This window comes from Schistocerca piceifrons, chromosome 8 (assembly GCF_021461385.2).
Source record: "Schistocerca piceifrons isolate TAMUIC-IGC-003096 chromosome 8, iqSchPice1.1, whole genome shotgun sequence".
NCBI lineage: Eukaryota > Metazoa > Arthropoda > Insecta > Orthoptera > Acrididae > Schistocerca > Schistocerca piceifrons.
This window is the reverse complement of record NC_060145.1, coordinates 61,372,674-61,392,606: the sequence shown is the minus strand read 5'-3', so window position 1 is coordinate 61,392,606 and position 19,933 is coordinate 61,372,674. Positions and strand designations below refer to the sequence as shown.

At 38.0% G+C, this 19,933-nt stretch overlaps 1 protein-coding gene across 1 annotated transcript in view; it reads right to left on the bottom strand.

Moving 5' to 3' along the window:
* Nucleotides 1-19,933, bottom strand: part of LOC124711135 (protein argonaute-2) — a 266,005-nt gene that overhangs the window by 174,675 nt on the left and 71,397 nt on the right. The window contains exon 6 of the mRNA XM_047241028.1: nt 5,940-6,147. Coding sequence (XP_047096984.1) covers nt 5,940-6,147 — 208 coding nt within the window. The remainder of the gene's footprint in view (nt 1-5,939; nt 6,148-19,933) is intronic.

Here is a 19,933-nt window from a genome sequence, read left to right as displayed (position 1 = left end):
GTGTTTTATTGTGTCTTACTCCTTGCGACACCAATAAATGTGAGTTATATCCAAACAAATTTTCCAGTGCAAACACTAACTTTTCTATTTTTTTCAACGAGTCGATGAACAATATTTTGGTTATACAAGCTTATGCCTTGTTAACTGCTTGTCAGAAACTGTGCCTCACAAACAGTCATCACTTAGTAGATCTACCACGGCAGCATGTAGAAATAAATGAATTTGAGCTTCTCAAACAAATGAGGAACGAAAAGCAAATAATGAAGTAGATTCACATGCATCAGAATCTCAAGATCAACATGCAGGAAGAATCAGAAGAGAACATTTAGATGCTTTTCAATCACATGCATTACAATCCCAAGACCAACATGCACCAAGGGATGAAGCAAATCGTTTATAAGTCTGCTTATTCATGTGCATCACAGTCAGAGGATAAACATGCTGCAATAATCTAAAGAAAATGTTTACATGCTACCCAACTGTGCATCACAATCAGAAGACCAATAAGCAGTGAGAATCTAAGGAACATTCATGAGCTACTCGACCTTTGTGAACAGCATGTTGCATTTCAACTTTGAGTTAATGCTTACAGTTTGCATCCCTGTGCAAATATCTGGAAAATGGATAAGGAGTGTGGGCGTTGCGGTTCACTTGGGTTCAACAATGAAACATCAGGAATGTGCTGCACAAACGGTAAAGTTAAACTGCCAAAATTGCATCCACCACCTCATCCACTGTTGTCATTGCTTTCGTATGACTCGCTTTATTCCAAACACTTTTTGTAAAACATTCACACATATAGTTTTGTTTTAAAAAACATCTTTTGGAGCCGACAAAGTTTTCACGATCACTACATGCCTACTTTCAAAATTCATGGACAAATGTATCACTGTGTTGGTTCATTTCTATCCATTTCCAATGCATAAGTTGATCACACAGAGATGCAATGCCAGGCAACAAATGCCACATTATATCCTAGTTGCAATCATTTTTCCAGCACAATGCGCTGATAAAATTATTCAAAACTTCAACTGACAAGTGATCGGTGGACAAATTCGCAATTCAAATATGAGCTAACAAAACTCCACTAACAGCATGCCAGAAGCTACAATGCACCTATCAATCAAGTTGCAATTGTCATAGCTGGTGAAGAATAACACAATTCAAAGTGTCATTGAAACACATCGATAATACAACGTGCTGCACAATCCCATAATTTTTTGGGAGGGACAGGACAGATCTCATATCAATATTATGTAAACTAATCCTATTACAGATATCTTTAGATCTTTTATCAAATGATATTTTCTTTTCAACTTTCAAACATTCATTAGTGTAATTTACATTTTTCTTCTTTTTTTCTTTATTCCTACCTTTGAACAACTCAATAAAAAAGTATCACCCATCAATTTCTATTCATATCACATAATGATACCTCAGAATGGAACAAATCTTATTCTGCAATGCCATTAACTATTTCATCAGTATACGTATGCCAAAATTGAGTATGAATGTACGAGGGTATTTTGGAAAGTAAAGATACACCGTATGCCAGAGAAACAGAAGAGTTTTGGCGAGCAAGTTTGCAACAATGGTGTTAACCTTGAACCATTAGCTTCCTCCTCACGGTCGTTCGGCAGTTGAACATTGCTTCTTGTTGAAGTAGGTCGTGTTTAAAATGGCTGCGCCGATTCAGAATCCCGCCAAATGTGAAGTGCGCTCCGTCATACATTTTCTTCATGCAAAAGGTCAGCGACCAGCGGATATTCATAAAGAAATTGCTTCTGTTTATGGGAACATTATGAATCGACAAAATGTAACGAAATGGTGTCGTCATTTCTCTGAAGGTAGGACCGATGTTCATGACGAACAAAGAACAGGTCAGCAATCTGTGATCTCTGATGCCCTTCTTCGGACAACGGAGGAAGCAATTCGTGCAAATAGACGTCTCACATTAAAAGAATTGCTACAGGTCATATCGGACATGTCAATGACAACTCTATCACATTGTGACTGTGAAGTTAGGGTACAGCAAATTGTGTGCGCGCTGGGTTCCAAAAATGTTAATGGAAGAACACAAACAGTAAAGGATGGGCTTTGCACTCTACTTCCTCACACGCTATGCTGAAGCAGGTGATGAGTTCCTTGATCACATTGTGTCAGTTGATGAGACGTGGGTTTATCACCATACACCTGAAACCAAGCAACAATCAATGCAATGGTGCCATTCGAATTCACCAAATGCCAAGAAATGCAAAACGAAGTGAAGAAAATCATGGCTTCTGTTTTTTGGGGCAGACAAGGCATTCTTCTGTTGGAATTTATGCCTCCTGGAACAACAATTAATGCTGCTGCATATTGCCAGACTTTGAAACTTCTTCAAAGGGCAGTTCAAAACAAACGCAGGGGAATGCTGACAAGTGGGGTCCACTTGCTTCATGACAACGCTCGGCCTCACACAGCGCTCGTAACCAAAGCACTAATCAAACAGTTCAAATGGGACGTATCGGACCATCCACCATACAGCCCGGACCTTGCGCCCACCGACTTCCATGTCTTCCGTTACCTGAAGTTACATCTTGGTGGAAAATCATTCCATGACGATGAAGAGATCAAAGATGAAGTTGAAATGTGATTCCAACAACAGGCAGCAACCTTCTATGACTGTCGGATACAAAAGCTTGTTCACCGACTTAATACATTTTTGGATAATGGGGGTGATTATGTCGAAAAATAACAAATATCCAGTTAATAAGATGTAACTGACGTTTTCTAAGTAAATGTTCTATTTAAGGACTGCGAGCCATTGTATCTTTACTTTTCGAAATGCCCTCGTATATTATTCATTTGCTTAAATCAAACATTATTGCATTCAGAATACATTCATCTACAAGAAGCAATTGCAAAACGAAGGACAGGTTTTGGACATTGGCAAAATGGTTACACTTCCAGCAATGTTCAATGGCAGCCCGCAGCATATGCATGAATTTGCACAAGATGTCACTGACATATGCGAGTTCATACAGTCACCGTGAATTTCATCACATCTACATTCAATCCAGCATGGGTTGAGATAAAAGAGCATCTATTGCCCAATCAACATACACCCAATAGACATGATTTGACTGCACAAATATTCAAGCAAAAACTCATTAAATTGGTGGATTTAACTGTGATGCATCACATTTATAGTGAAACTCGCTGCTTGATGTATGTAGCTGAATGGCAGAAGAGAGGACTTCCACATGCTCATTTTCTCGTATGAGCAGGGTTGCCCCAAGTTTCCCCCCAAGTGAAATTCCCTGGTATTTCCCTGATTTCCAGACAAGTTTTAGCATTTTGCCCTGATAAATTCTGAGATGTCAAGGGTAAGTAAAGACATAAGTTGACCAAAAAAATGGAAGGACTTGTGTATTTCTCCCCTGTGTCAGCAAAAGTCTTATAACTAATATCAACATATGTTGTAATGAACATGCTTCATTAACATGCTTCATTAAGATTGCTGTTACTTTATTTCTATAAAATGAAACACATTTGGTGACAAAAACACACATTTTCTTGGAGTTGCAAGACAGATTTAAAATACCTTCACTGATTTCAGAAATAACTTCCGAAAAAAGTGGGCCTCTTGAAATAAGTGTGTAAGACAAGGGAGAGTTGTGTGTCCACCAATAAAATGTTATTTCTACTATGTTCGTTATTACATACCATATTATGTCTTATATTACAGGTATCGTGCGAAATTTCTTTAGAGAAATTAGTGAGTATATAGTGTACAAACCGCCAACAATGGCCACAATTTTTTCCTTCCTTTCGTCCATACTTACTAAGATAGAAATTATTTTTGAAGTGCCAAAATGTACTAGAATAAATAAAATGTCTATAAAACATCGCACTATACAATGTCTGCTTGTGTCTGTATGTGTGGATGGATATGTGCGTGTGTGCGAGTGTATACCTGTCCTTTTTTCCCCCTAAGGTAAGTCTTTCCACTCCCGGGATTGGAATGACTCCTTACCCTCACCCTTAAAACCCACTTCCTTTCGTCTTTCCCTCTCCTTCCCTCTTTCCTGATGAGGCAACAGTTTGTTGCGAAAGCTTGAATTTTGTGTGTATGTTTGTGTGTCTATCGACCTGCCAGCGCTTTTGTTCGGTAAGTCACCTCATCTTTGTTTTTTTTTATATATATATATATATATATATATATATATATATATATATATATATATATATATACACACACACACACACACACACACACACACACACTAAGAGGCCAATGTTCGAATACCCAGACTAACGAACAGGGTGTCCTAATACCCAGACTAACTAACAGGGGTCAACCAGAGGTTTGTGAATTTACACCACTTATTGTCTGAACTGCCCATTTCTGAGACAAAAATACCCTTTGAGAACAGGAAGAGTTACACAAAAAAATAATACCATACACCATAAGCAAATGAAAATAGGCAAAGCAGAGTACTTTTCATGTCAGTCTATCACTTACTTCAGATAGTTTCGACAGTAAAAACGACAGCATTAAGCCTTTGAAAAAGACCTGGACATGGGCTTTCCATGACAGTTTACTATCAATCAGAACACCTGGAAATTTGAACTATTAAATCCATCTCACTAATCATATGCCCAGTCTATGAAATCAGAACGTCAGGTTTTGTTGAATTTGTATTAGAAACTGCAAAAACTGAGTCTCACCAAGATTTAACGTTAGTTCATTTTCTACAAGCCATGAACATAGATCTTTAACTGCACTGTTCAACACAATGCCAATGTTGCTCCCAACATCCTTTACTACCAAGCTAGTGTCATCAGCAAACAGAAACATTTTACAATTACCTGTGATAATAGAAGACATATCATTTATATAAATATGGAACAGGAGTGGCCCCAGCACTGATTCCTGGGGCACCCTTCATTTAACCACATGGACCTCACATCATCAGTCATTCTCAATACTGTGGAGAATGACCTTTTGCTGCATGTCATTAAAGTAAAAGGCGAGCCACTTGTGAATTACTCCCCTTGTTCCATAATGGACCAACTTCTGGAGCAATATTTTGTGATCAACACAATCAAACATCTTTTTAAAATCAAAAAAGATGCCTAGAATTCAAAAACCTTTTGTTTAATTCATCCAGTACCTCATAGAGAAAAGAGAACACAGCATTTTTAATTGTTAAACCACTTCTAAAACCAAACTGTACATTTTGAAGCAAATTATGTGAAATGAAATTATCAATTATCCTTACATAAAAAAAGCCTTTTCAGAAACTTAAACAAACACTGATGGCACAAAAATACGTCAAATTGTCTAGATTTCCCCTTTCTCCCTTTTTACAAAGTGGCTTTACTGCTGAGTATTTTAATTATTCAGAAAACTGACTATTCTTGAAGGAAGAATAACAAATATGGCTAAGTACAGGGCTAAGATGTGCAGCACAATACTTTAGTATTCTGCTACACACTCCATCGTATCCATGAGAATCCTTAGTCTTCAGTGATTTAATTACTGATTCAGTCTCCCCTTGTCAGTATCACAGAGGAGTATTTCAGAAATCAGCCTCTGAAAGCCATTTTATATATTATAATATGCATTTCATTTTATTTATGTAAAACATGACTGGTATCATTTCTGCACGGCACTGTTATAAATGAATTAAATAAATAGCATATGTTAAAATAAGTACGCATTTTTCAATAGTTGCGAAGACCAGTTTCTAATAACTGTAAAGCCTCTATAGACACATAAATGAATACTTTTCTGTTTAATTTCTGTCAAAAGAGAACAGAAACTGAGTACGACACGCCTGAATCTAAAACTGGCACAAAAAACTTACAAAACTCTATAACTGAACTTACTGAGACAATCAACCACATGAATAAAAATAGTTAAAAAAATTATACTGCGAGGGTGTTCTCACCTAAACAGACGTTTAGGTCGCTCAGGCAAGATCTCCACATCGTAATGGATGGCAGTCTTGGTCTTGAGGCGCCTGAAGTCAAGCCTCAAGTGATTTGTGTCTACTTCTGTCTTCCTGCCCAATGTACCACCTTTGTTGATGTCAGGCCGAACTGGTATATTAAAGGTGTCTAACGACAAACTCTTCATCTTATCGGTGACAGCAGCGACTGCAGAATGTGAAGTGAATAAATGAATACATCATAATCTGGTTTACACAAACTAATACTGCACACTCCATTAAACATCAGCATATTAAAAAAGTAAAAAGCAACCTCATTGTAGTGATGATTTAGTCACTTCATCACTAGCAGGACACAATGTCCTATCAGTAGCTTTAAAAATTAATCAGGAAATAATATTCTCACACCAAATCTTCAACCAGCATCTACATACCTGAACATATTTGATGAGTGGAATTTTCACAAAAAATTATTCTTTTTAAATTATGAAACTTCAATTAATTCTATCGTTGTCACACCCACGGTATGAATTTCTCTGGTTCCAGACCAATGTTTATACTCCCTTACAAATTCATTCAGTGTATAACAGTTTATCCTGTCTATAATGTCTCCAGCTTGATTGGATTTCACTTCACTATAAACATTAGTAAATGAGCTGAGAAACTACAGGGCGGTGTAACAGGTAGGCATACATCACTGGCCTGATATTGTTTGACACTATCCACAACACAGCGAACTTTTATGGCCACCATGATCGCCGGCTCTAGCAACATATGATTTTTTTTTTTTTTCTGTGTGGACACAAAGAGCAATGTCTATGAAACAAATCTACAAACAATACAGGAACTGAAAGACAACATCAGCCATGAAGTTGCTGCAATCGATATCTGAGCATTACCAAGATGTATCTGAAAATGTTTGGATGTGCTCAGTTGTGTATTGATGTTGCAGGGGATGGCAATTTCAGCACCATATATAAATTTATTTTTCACTGTATGTCTCATTTTAAGTAAATGGTAAGTCCATCTGATCTCTTCGTTTCTGTAATTTTACTGCATTAACTTTACACTAACATGAGCTACTTTCATCTGTGCCAGCCTGTACTTCACACAAATATCACTTCAGTAACACTGTGACAAAGCAAGCTGGGATATTTTACTTCCCCTCTTGTTTTGCTGTCTGCTTCTATAAATTCATTTTTTTCAATTTTAACTGATAACCATTAACACAATGAATATAATCTGCATTTTCATATAAGAAAAAGGTTGGCCCTCAGTTTTAAAAGGATTTTACACCATATCTAATTTTGTGATTAGTTTCATGTATGTAATTGATTTTCTAATTTATTTTGACTATTCCTAGTTAGTATCTTTGATTATAGGGTGAAATCAATAATTGTTTCGTAACTTAAATTCTATTGTTGACTTATAAACAAATATAAATTCTGTACTAATTATAAACATTTGGAAGACAAAATACAAGTAATCTTAAAGTGCCCATTTGGCTCTATTTGAAAACATGTTAGCAAACACAGTCCTGAATTAATGAACAATTTTGTCAACGGTATTGTTTCTGTAACTATATATGTTAATTTCATCATTAAAACAAATAATTCGGTCTAAATCTTGTGGTAGAAGAAACTGTTAAAAAGATGGAATTTTTCGATGTATTCAGTTAATTTAATAAGTTACTTTCAATTGTAATTTCTGTAAGTTCAACATCAAACAATGTGTAGTTTCGGCACCTATTAGTGTGATGAAATATAAGGGCCCGGTTTTTGGTCACGAGACAGTCAGTCCACAGTTGAGTTTCAGATGAGAAACCAGTGTTGGTTAGAACAACAACAATGCTTCAACTTAACTGTTGAGTAAGTGTTAAACAATTACGCCATGTGTAAAAACCATGACAGTTTCTGCTCCATATGTACCTTTCTATTCTTCAAGAACTGTGAACTTTGTGGTTAGGTTTTTACTGCTCGTAGATGTTCAGTAGTAAATTATTGTAGCAATATGTGGACGTTCGCCTGAAACCTATTAATGAGGCTTATAGAAAGTTAAAAAATAGTGCACTGGCCATATAACTGTGCCTTATTAGGGGGTTGTGAACAGTGAAATTAAAGTACTGTGAAATGCACCTCTCAGCTACATCATTTAAAGTAGTCCGTGTCCGACTTCCACACCCCATTTTTCAGCCAGTACGTTGACAATGAGGATAACAAACGAAGAAAGAAATAAAGTAGGTAGAACCGCTATATGTAGTGCCCCAACATGAGGATTATTGTATGTGGGCACAATAAACAAGAACTCATGAAAGTTGACAGTGAAGTGTGAACTCTAATTGTTTACAGTACAGTTTTATATGCAAGAAGTGATACAGCCAATCAGCATTGGGGTTTCATAACGAAGAAGATTCAGCAGCCAATCAGTTACGAGTTATATGGAAGCAGTAGCTGATTACAGGAGCAGCCAACCAGCACGCAGGTGGACACAGCTGACCCAAAGATAAACCAAAACACCTTGCCGAGAGAATTACAACTTGCTGCAGCCTTGCAGATCCAGATGGGAACAGCAACAGCAGCAGCAGCTGCAGCAGCAGCACCAGCAGAAGAAGAAGAAGAAGAAGAAGAGTGAATGAGAATAAGGTAATTTCATAGCAAAAGCTGTTTTGTAATAAGTGATACATAATGAGTGACATTAACGAACAAGACAGTATGACAGAGAATAAAGCTGTAGAGGTTAAGTTGTTAAATGAACAGAAAGACCTAAGGGGGACTGGCTCTGTAGACGATTATAAAGCAAACTTGAATGTAACTTTGAAGGATGGGGACGGAAGTCCTACTGTAAAGAGCGAAATGGACAAAAACAGCACTGAACTGCACAAGATCATTAAGGTTAAGTAGAAGGAACCTAGTAGCGAAAGTCAGCAAGGGCAAAAGTTTATCGCAGATGAAAATATGGGAGCAATGTTAAGGAAAATTATAAGTAGTCCGAGTTGTTTGAGTAAAATGAGTATGAAAGATGACATGAATAGAATGGAAAGTAGTGTGAAAGAAGACATTAGTAGGGTGGAAAAGAAAACTGATACCATTAGAACTGACATGGTTAACTTAAAGGACGAACTGAAGAAATAAATTAAGAAGGAGATTAAGACAGTCAGCTCTAATCTTGTAGAATTAAATAAGAAAGTTGAAGCGGGAGCCAAAGATTGTGATGAAAAGAGAGATAATAGTACAGAACACTAATGAGAAATTAACATTGCTGAGTAGTAAATGTGTAGAAGAGAGGAAGAAGCTTTGTGATGACTACAGTAGGAAGATGGAGGCTTCTAAAAAACAATGTAAACAGGAAGTCAAAGCTGCCAGGAAACTGTGCTGAAAACAGGGTTAAACTTGAGAACCAAACAGATCAGATTAAACATGATTTTGAAATGGAGGTAGAAACCAAATGTGCAGTGGTGGTAGAGGAAAAACCAGTAAAAGTAAATGAAAATGTAGATTCAAAATTGACTGAAATAGAGAAAAAAGTGGAAGAGGTACGAAATCTAAAGCATAGCTTAAGTGACAGTGGGTCGGATTCTGACTTTAGTTATAATAATGATAGCAATGACGAAGCCAGTAGTGATGAGAATGAGGTGTTTGAATTTATAATTGATAATTATGGTAATGAAAGAGGACCCTGCTATCTGTCATTTGACTGTGTCTGATAATCATTCTGGTAATCGAGATGATAGGTTTTCTAGGAAAAAGATTGTGGAAATGTTGTATGAAGATGATGACATGGCAAGTAAAAAGGAAGTGAGACACCCAGTAATAACAGCAAGTGTACAAGGTATACATGACGAATGCAGAACGCTTCAATATTATATTACACTTCACACACAATCAAGTAATATGAAAGTAACAATACATTCTACCACTTACCAACCTCACGGCAACAAGTATGCACTGCAACTGTAGCCTTTGTCATGATGAGGGAGGGGAAACCAGATAGTCATCAATGTTATCCAGGCAGTGGCACCACAAGGCAACAGTACTAAGTTTCTGCTTAGTTAAAATGATTCTGCATGAAGTTCCAATGCAACTGATATCAGTTCCTTTGTTGTCTTTTTCTTTTCTACCTCCCCACTTCACCTTTAATTTACATAAACTGGAGTTTTTCTTCTAGAGTTACAAGAGCGAAGTTTTCTGTTCCCTCATCAACATTTGTCAATGAGTAAACATGTTCTTCCTATTAATGTTTGTTAGACAGTATGCTTGAAATGTGCAAGTCCGCACTTTTGCATTATGCTATTATATGTTAATAAAAATGCATGTGTTACTACTACTGTGAGATACTCCTTGAGCAGCATGTTTGAGAAATGACAGTTTTCTCATCAGGATTTGCTCAGATAGACTCCACCAGAAATGGCAATGTTAACAGCAGTTCAAATGCTGGAGGAAACAGAACATCCTCAGAGTCTTCCACTATGAGAGACATACTATAATTAATGATGTCAATCCACTACCAAGTTTTGATTGAGATCATCATATAAATGTTTGTGTCTGGCCAAGGACAAATTATGAATGAAGATTTTATGAAATGTGATTTAGTACATTTCATAATGGGTTTTGTGTATTTAATTTATTAAATGACAAAATCCTGTAAAGGTGATGTCAATCATTTTGAATTCATTAAATGCTACAGTTGTATTTATATAGTTTTTGTAAGGGAAGGTTACTTTACCCTAGTATAAGTGATCAGGCTAATTGCTCTCCCTGACTTACCTGAAAGATTTAAGATTATGCAAAAGGCGCAACTAGCTAATCAGCTCTCTTCATTGTTAGTCCACATATCACACAGAATATGTATGTAGTCTCCAAACAAAGCATTGTAAAATGCTAGCATCAAAAGGGGAAATATATAAATATTATTTTGTTTTAATAAGAGTAATAAAGGGAATGATGCACAAACAAAAAGCGGCCTATGTGTACTATGTTGAAGGGCCAATAGAATATTAGGTTATATTTTGAATTTAACATGTACCCAAAAGTGAGATATAGTTGCACTGGTATCTCACATGTCAATGATGAAGCATGTATAATAATAAATTAATAAGGTGGGACGTAGTTTTATGCATAAAATTAAAAGAGGCATAACAATAAATGAATATGGTGGGACATAGGGGCATATCCCTACTTCAGGTCGCATATAAAGTTCTATCAGCCTGTCTTCTTCAAAGAGCACAAGGGCCAAATGGAAAACAAAATTGTTGAATACCAAGGTGGCTTTCATCCCAGTAGATCCTGCACAGAACAAATTTTCAATCTAAAGACTGTGCTAAAATGCAAAGCAGTCAGAAACAGCCCAATAATTTGCACATTTGCTGACATTGAAAAGACATACGACTGTTGACCTACAAGCACTTTTTGATATCCTTGAAGAACAAGGGTTAGATCCAAAATCCCTTAACCTCAACAAGAAACATTGACCGATACTACCTCCAAGGTGTAATTCATAGGTGAAATATCTGAGCCCTTCCTGATCAAAACTGGCATCCAACAAGGTGATGGTCACCTCCTCTCGTATTCAACCTTGGGCTGGACAAGTTCATCCGTGAATGGGAAAAGGAACTGAAGAAGAAAAACTGCTGGAAACCTACACAGATGAGGCAAGTCAAGGATGACATAAGAATTTCATGTTTAGCTTTTGCTGATGATTTAGCCTTACTAGTGGATGATGAGATAAGAGCAATATAACAGGTTGAAGCTCTTAAAGAATGTGCAGAGAAAGTTGGTCTGCAAATATCCTTAAGCCGTCAGCACACGGACCGTGCATCCGAACGTTGAGCATTGAGCGTGCCGAGTTTCTGACGTCATAGCGTGAAATAGCACGTTCGGGAGTTTTTCCGAACGTGCAGAGCAATATCTGGCATGTCAGATATTCTGAGCGTGTGTCTGAGCATTGACCAATGAGATGGGACAACGCCACATACGTCACACGCACGCGTCTCCCTTCAGCACAGAGTTGTGAGGCGCCATATTGGCATTCATCTCAAGCCTATATGTATATATGCCGTTTCTGAGCACCAGCAAATTGAGAAGCACTGGGAAACCCGTTGTTAATTGTGTGATTCGTTCTAACAAAATAATGAGAAACATGACATTCGTGGCAAAAGAATTATTGTAACTTGCGTATTATGAGAGGCAGCAACACACTGAAGATCCACCCAAAACGCATTGTTCTTGGTACAATTTGTTATAATTAAATTTCAATTAGTAACATAATTATCTACGATTAACGTTTTTAGCAAGGGTAACACAATATGGCTAAGTGCAGTTAATGAGTTGTTGGTTTAGCGTAATGAGTAGCGTTTCTTTCCACTATTCAGAATAGGTTTGGTCGGTGGTTCGCGTCGTAGGACTTCCAAATTTTTTTTTTCCTAACATTCGCGTTTTTATTAGGTTCTCATACTTTATTATTAGTTTAATATAAGTATATGTTATAATATTTGATGTTATGTAAATATACGCTCATCTTTCTTTGAGGGGTGACTTTGTTCGATTGGCTTAATCTACAGGACAGCTTGCGCTACTTGTATAAAGATATTTTGCTCCTTTTTCTTTTACGCTTCATAATTCACATGTTGCAAAGATTCTGCTACTGGGTAGGAATAGTGATCAAGTAAGACTGACCTTGGGGTTTTACTAAAATGTGGGAATGATGAAATAACGTTTATCTTATGCAGAGAAGTATTCCAAATTTGTACCGCATTGTTTGTAACGGAACTTTTATAAGCCCGTGTCCTTATTGATTGGACATGGTACTTTCCTTTTCGCGGACGATGAAGGAAATGTGCAATTTAATAGAGCTAATGTGGAAATTTTACGTTCGCCCGTTGAGCAAACAGTGTGATTTACTAACTAGAAACATCCCTCAACTGCCGCCGGAGTGCGTTGCGATCGCGTATAGCACGTAGGGGCCCACGTACCGTATGCACAAGTCTCATCGTCCCTCAGCGTTCAGCAGCACGTTCAACTTGGCACGCTCAACGTTGACGTTCGACAGCACGGTCTGCGTGCCGACGGCTTTAAGTCTGATTTCATCGCCACAAAACTGACGCCCAAACCTTTACTACAAAATACAGTCATATCAATAGAGTCCCATATTTTCAATACTTAGGTGAAGTCCTTGAACGTACAGGGCAAGAGAAAAATAACAAAAAACATTCACCTCCAAAAACTAAAGAGAGCCTATAAAGAACCTACAAGGTGTACAATAAAAAATGATTGTCCAAAAACACTAAAATTAGGCACTATAATACAGTATTAAAACCTGAAGTCTTGTATGCCAGTGAAAAGCTGACGGCCAAAACATAAAAAGTTACCTAGAAAACTTATTAAAGGAAGAACATAAAATCAGAAAGAGACTAGGGCCAAAGAAAACAGCAGAGGGCTATGGACTACAACCTTGTGAAACAACTGATAAATTGAAACTGCCTGGAAGATTAAAACTGTGTGCCGGACCGAGACTCGAACTCGGGATCTTTGCCTTTCGTGGGCAAATGCTCTACCGACTGAGCTACCGAAGCACGACTCACGCCCCGTCCTCAGAGCACTTGCCCGCGAAAGGCAAAGGTCCCGAGTTCGAGTCTCGGTCCGGCACAATTTCAATATGCCAGGAAGTTTCATATCAGCGCACACTCTGCTGCAGAGTGAAAATCTCATTCTAGTAACTCATAAATTGTCCAACCTTGCAGCAGACATTAGAAAAAGCCGACTAAAATTTTATGGGCAAGTCTCTAGGCTTTGCAAAACAAGACTTATGCACAAAATTCTTAAATACATAGGAGGATTTAAAACTACACCCTGGATACAGGAGGTCACAAAAGCTCAGATAAATTATTCAGGTATTTTGGACAGAAAGGTATTTAGGCAGAAAGTTGACATATGGGAAGTCAAGTCAGAACGAAGCTTGCAGGCACAAAATGGACAGAGGAATGGACAGAGGAATGGAAGAGAGCCCATGCAGAGAAAATGAGAGCAGCAGCTGTGTATATTCTGCAACACATTATGAGGCTGGCCTCAAGGTTGGTAAGGCATTCTTGTGGTATGGTGTTCCAGTCCTCCAACAAAGCGGTTGAAAACTGTTGAATGGTTATTGGTTCATGTGGACAGGTTGCAATGAGTCTCCCAAAGGCATCCCACATGTGCTCAATGGGATTTAAGTCAGAGGAAGAAAGAGGCAGGTCAGTCCATTCACTGGATATCTTCTTGTTACAAGAGCTTCTCTGCCCATGCCATTTGGTGTAATCATGCTTCATCATGTACAAAAATGGTCAGGACCAAAAGCATCCCCGAAAAGACATACATGGGGAAGGAGTACAGTGTCACAGAACTGTTGACTAGTGAGTGTACCATGTTCAAAGATTTGTAGGCCAGTATACACAAGCAACATTACACTTTCCCACACCATAAAAACATGGACCACCAAAACCATCAAGTTCGACAATGCTGGATGGACCTTCATATGGCATGAAGTAGGAACGCACACTGCATCCAGGAACATTGTCAAACATGATAATTTTGGTGATCCACGGTTATAGTGTGGGGAGGCATAATGTTGCTTGGGAATACTGACTTCCAAACCTTAGGACACTAAACTTTCACTGGCCAATGTTATTTTGACACTGTACTTCTCAAGTGTCTTTTCAGGGGTGCTTTTGGCCCTGCCTTCATTTTTATACATGACAATGCATGATCACATCAAATGGCACGGGTGGAACTGCTTTTGAAACTAGGAGATATTCGGCGAATGGATTGGCCAGATTCTCCCCCCCCCCCCCCCTACTTAAACCCGTTGAGCATGTGTGGGATGTGTTGTTGAGATTTACTGCAGCATGGCCACATGCATTAACAATCATCCAACAGTAGTCAATCACACTGTTGTACTGAGTCTAACACTATGTCACAAGAAATCCTTTAAGTTGAGGCCAACATCAAAGAATGTTGAAGAACATGCACTGCCATCCTATTTCACCCCATGTCCCATATTTTATAATGCCCAGGGGAGCATCATAAATCACTGTGACTTCAGTGTAATTATTGTCTTTGAATAAAAGTGTCATTTCTGCTCATTTCTCTTTGTATTTTTTCTCGTAACTTCCATACTATAAAGCAACTGTTCTCTCTGTGTGGGGTCCACATTTCAGCAAGCTATGTTATTTGGCAGTGACATCATTGGAAGTGTATATAAATGAATTAAAATTGCAACATAACATCTTAAGTCTGAATTAGATTACTTGACAAATAGTTACATGCTTACTACATGTTTATATGGGGCTGCACGTATGAGGGTGAAGGATTTCTGCGTAGTTTTATTTGGGATTTTTCTCTCCACAGTTAGAGATGCAAAGTTTTCTGTATCCTCTGTCGTACAGAAACAAGTACAAATGATTTCTGTTAATGTTACATTACATCAATGATAGTGTTTTAAATAATGCACTTGTCAGAACTTCTGCATGTGATATTATATGTTAGTACTTATACATGTGTCTTATTATTTGTTTGAGGAACTCATTGGGCAGCATGCAGCAGTTGGAGTTCACCAGCAGATGCCTTTATGTCACAACAAAGTACATCACTGAGTACCCAACACCACATGGACCACTGAAAAAGTCCATCAGAGTCAGTAATGTCAAGCATCACAAAGGAAGAAATGCATATCCGCCACACACCCCTAAATGATCCCTCACACTGCTACAGCTCTTGGGAGCCTAAACAAATAATGTTTATCTTTTTCTTTGTTTCATTTGCTATACTTAGAAATAAATGTCAGTGCCTTCAAATAAATCTGTACAACTATATAAGGACACAATTTAAGGTTGTTAACACAAATGTTGAAAAGTTCTTTACTGATTTACTTCATATTTTTAGCAATAACATACGGAATGTTTGGGCAGACATAGACTACATACATAAAAATATACACGGTATGATCAAAAAGTAATGGGAATTTTTGTTTTTCTTGTAGTATCGTTATTCATCAACATCAACTTTGTCTCCTTCAAAGTAATCCCCCTCAGATACAATACACTTGTGTCAGTGTTTTTCCCAATCTTGCAGGCCCTTCTGGAACTCACTTTTGATTGTGGTGTCCAGCTCCTTCACCAATTTTATTTTTATCTCTTCAATGGTGGCAAAAATTCATCGTTTTATGGTTCTCTTCATCCTTGGGAATAGAAACAAGTCACAAGGAACCATGTCAGGGATATGGTGACTGAGGCAATGCTAACAGTTTTGTTTCTTTGCCAAGAAATCTAACAAGCACTGAGGTTTGTAGGGGAACGTCGTCATGACAATTTCACCAACTGGTCAGCCACAATTCTTGTCATTTTCTTCAGATTACTTCACACAAATAGTGCATAACTTCTGGGTAGTATTCCTTACTGACAACAGGAACATAAGGCAGGAACGCATTATGGACTATCCCATTGTAATCTAAGAAAAAGTCAGATGGACTATCCCATTGTAATCTAAGAAAAAGTCAGATGAACCTTCACACGTGATCGACTTTGTCGAATATTTCTTCATCTAGGCTCTTCAGGCAGTTTCCTATGGGATGATTAGGTCTTTGCTTTGACGTAACACCCTTACACCCAGGTTTCATCACCTGTTATAACCTCCTTCAGAAGCTGTGGATCAATGCCAACTTCATTCAGCAATTACTGAGTGATCTAGCACGATATTGTTTTTGGCTGAAATTCAACAACTTAGGAACAAACCAAGCTGCTATGCTTTTCATGTCCAAAACATCTGAAAAAATTGGTTGGAACGAGCCAAAGAATGTGTCGACATCATCAGCAATCTTTCCGATGGAGAGTCAGCGATTTTCCAGCATCATTTTCTTTAATTCTTCCACAGTGTCATCAGTAACCGATGTAGAAGTGTATCAACAGCAGTTGTCTTCATCATCATTCTCGACCCTCTTTCAAATGTTTATACCACTTTTAACTCTTGTCTTACTCATAGCAGATTTGCCAAAAACCACTGTCAACATTTCTAATGTGGTGCTGCAATTTATTCCACTTTTCAAGTAAAATTTAATGCAAATTCTTCCCACCACCATTTTTCAAACGTAAACATTCACCGATCATTTGAAAACGTGTATAACCTTTCCAGGTGTCAACAATAAACTAAACATTCAAAACAGCTGAAAATGCAAACATAGACCAGGAACATGTGTACGAGCAAGACAATAAAAAAATAAAATCTGATGTATAAAGCCCACAAAGTTAAAAAATTCCTGTTACTTTCTGATCACACCACGTATGTACGTTTTCAGCAAAATTTCTGAAAGTTCTTGACCAATTTACATAAAATTTATACACAATAGTCTAATAAACATTCAGATGTACCTATGTGACTAATATACTCGAACCACCGGTACTGCGGAAATGGGAGGTGCAGTTTTCACAGAAATGATTGGCAGTCAGGGTCTTGTATTATTAACCAGTCAAAAGATTCTAATAATACTTAGAAAATTATTTTTTTGTGCAAACATACACCATTTTAAAGGGAACAATGCCTATTGACATTAACGAACGAGAAGTAGGGTGAATTAGGATGTCAGTGATACTTGTTGTTTACAAGATGCCGTATCCTGAAAACTTCTCACATTGGCACTTACATTATACCTGTGGTAGCACACACAAAAGACCAACTCAAGCACGTACAACAGTTTTGTGGATTCTGACCAGTAACAAGACAACTGGCCATCACAAGTTGTGTTCAAAATGACTACCAGCAGAGGCAATACATGCTTCCAGTCTGGTATGGAAAGACTGCTCCACATGTGCTAGTATTTCACCAGAGATGTCCAAGCAGGTTGCAGTAACATGTCATTTTGCATAGCATTGGGTGTAGTTATGTCCTTTTAGACAGTGTCTTTCAGTTTTTCCCACAGAAAAATGTGTACAGGTGTCACATACGAGGAAAGGGTCAGCCAAGGTATGGATCCTCTGCACCCAACCCAACGATTTGGAAACAATTTGTGAAGACATGCTCTAGTACTTTATAATTATGTGCTGAGCACCCATCATGTTGGTACCACAAGTTCCTCCTAGTCTGCGGAGGATGACTTCTAGCATCTGTTGAAGATGGTCTGTTAGGAGGCTGTGATATTTGAGTGCATTCAATATTCCGTCTATGAAAAACGGGCTTATGAGCTCACGGTACACTAACCCACACCAGACGCTTACACTCCATGTATGCTGATGTTTCGCCTGATGAAAGTAATGGGAATGTCAACAGATCAATAGCGTATGTTTCGGCAATTTACCTAGCTATGGTTGGTAAATGTCACTTCATCATTTGACAAGATACATGAGACACTGGAATATCCTGTCTTAAGTCCCAGAATTTAACACGATTCTCATTATCATTTCCATACAGTTCTTGACAGAGAGAGGTTTGAGGGATGGAAACTATATCAACAGAGAATGCATACGACGCTCACCTGACTCTTGCCACTTCCTCATGCAGCTGAGTGGGATCCAATAGTTAACTGCAACAGCAGTGAGAACATCAGTTTCCCCCTCTTTTGTCGTTACTTGGTTCCTTCTGTTACATTGTCTACGTTTTACACTATCACTTGTACGTAACTTGTTGAAGAGGTTGATAAATAATTGGCGAGATGGTTAACATCTACTGGATCTCCTGCCACATACATTGCACAAGAATAAACTGCATTCCTCCTACACTCTCAATAAACCACAAGCATGTCTGTTTTTTCTGCATTGGTAAATTCTACTGTCCAGTCACATCCTACTGCTTGGATTGTCAGACACTAACTGATTAGCACTCAAGGAACACATAAGCACAAAATGAAAGCAAACATAACATTGTACCTAGCAACAATGCAGGTTGAATGGCACAAACAAGTGTTGGTGTGGAAACTTTTCAAAATATGATATCTTGTAAACGACTTGCACTAGAATACCACAACACCACTGACATTCTAATCTATCTTACTTTTAATGTGTTAATTTTGACAGACATTGTTCTATATACAAAAGGGTATATTTGTATTATACTATACTTTCTAAGTATTATTAAAATCTGTTAATTGCCGAAGAATAAGAGCCCCTGTCCACTAATCCATTCATTGAAAACTGCACATTAACAGCACTTTCCATTTCCGCAATATTTTTTGTGCAAGTTTTACATCACACACACACACACACACACACACACACACACACACACACACTCACACACAAACAGAAAAAAATAAATATTGTCAGCAAAAAGTTCGACAAGTCTTTGACAGACATACTTCATACTTTGGGTTAACATTGTAAAAAAAAAAAACAAATCTTGAAAAGTTCTTGACAAATTGACTTCAAACATGTACACCATACTCAAAGATTCAGACAACCATAGACTATATTTTTTTGTATATGGGCATAGAAATACCTATACATTATTTGAAGGGGAAAACTTTGTTAGCAAAACTCTTGAAAACTCTAGACTAATTCACATCAAATTTTTACACAATACTCTAATAAAATTACTCCAACAAAATTTAGATGGTCATACTATATATGTTTTAATAAATGTATGAAATATATATTATAGGCAAATGTTGTAAGCAAAATTCTCAGAAAGTTCTTATCTACACTCCTGGAAATGGAAAAAAGAACACATTGACACCGGTGTGTCAGACCCACCATACTTGCTCCGGACACTGCGAGAGGGCTGTACAAGCAATGATCACACGCACGGCACAGCGGACACACCAGGAACCGCGGTGTTGTCCGTCAAATGGCGCTAGCTGCGCAGCATTTGTGCACCGCCGCCGTCAGTGTCAGCCAGTTTGCCGTGGCATACGGAGCTCCATCGCAGTCTTTAACACTGGTAGCATGCCGCGACAGCGTGGACGTGAACCGTATGTGCACTTGACGGACTTTGAGCGAGGGCGTATAGTGGGCATGCGGGAGGCCGGGTGGACGTATCGCC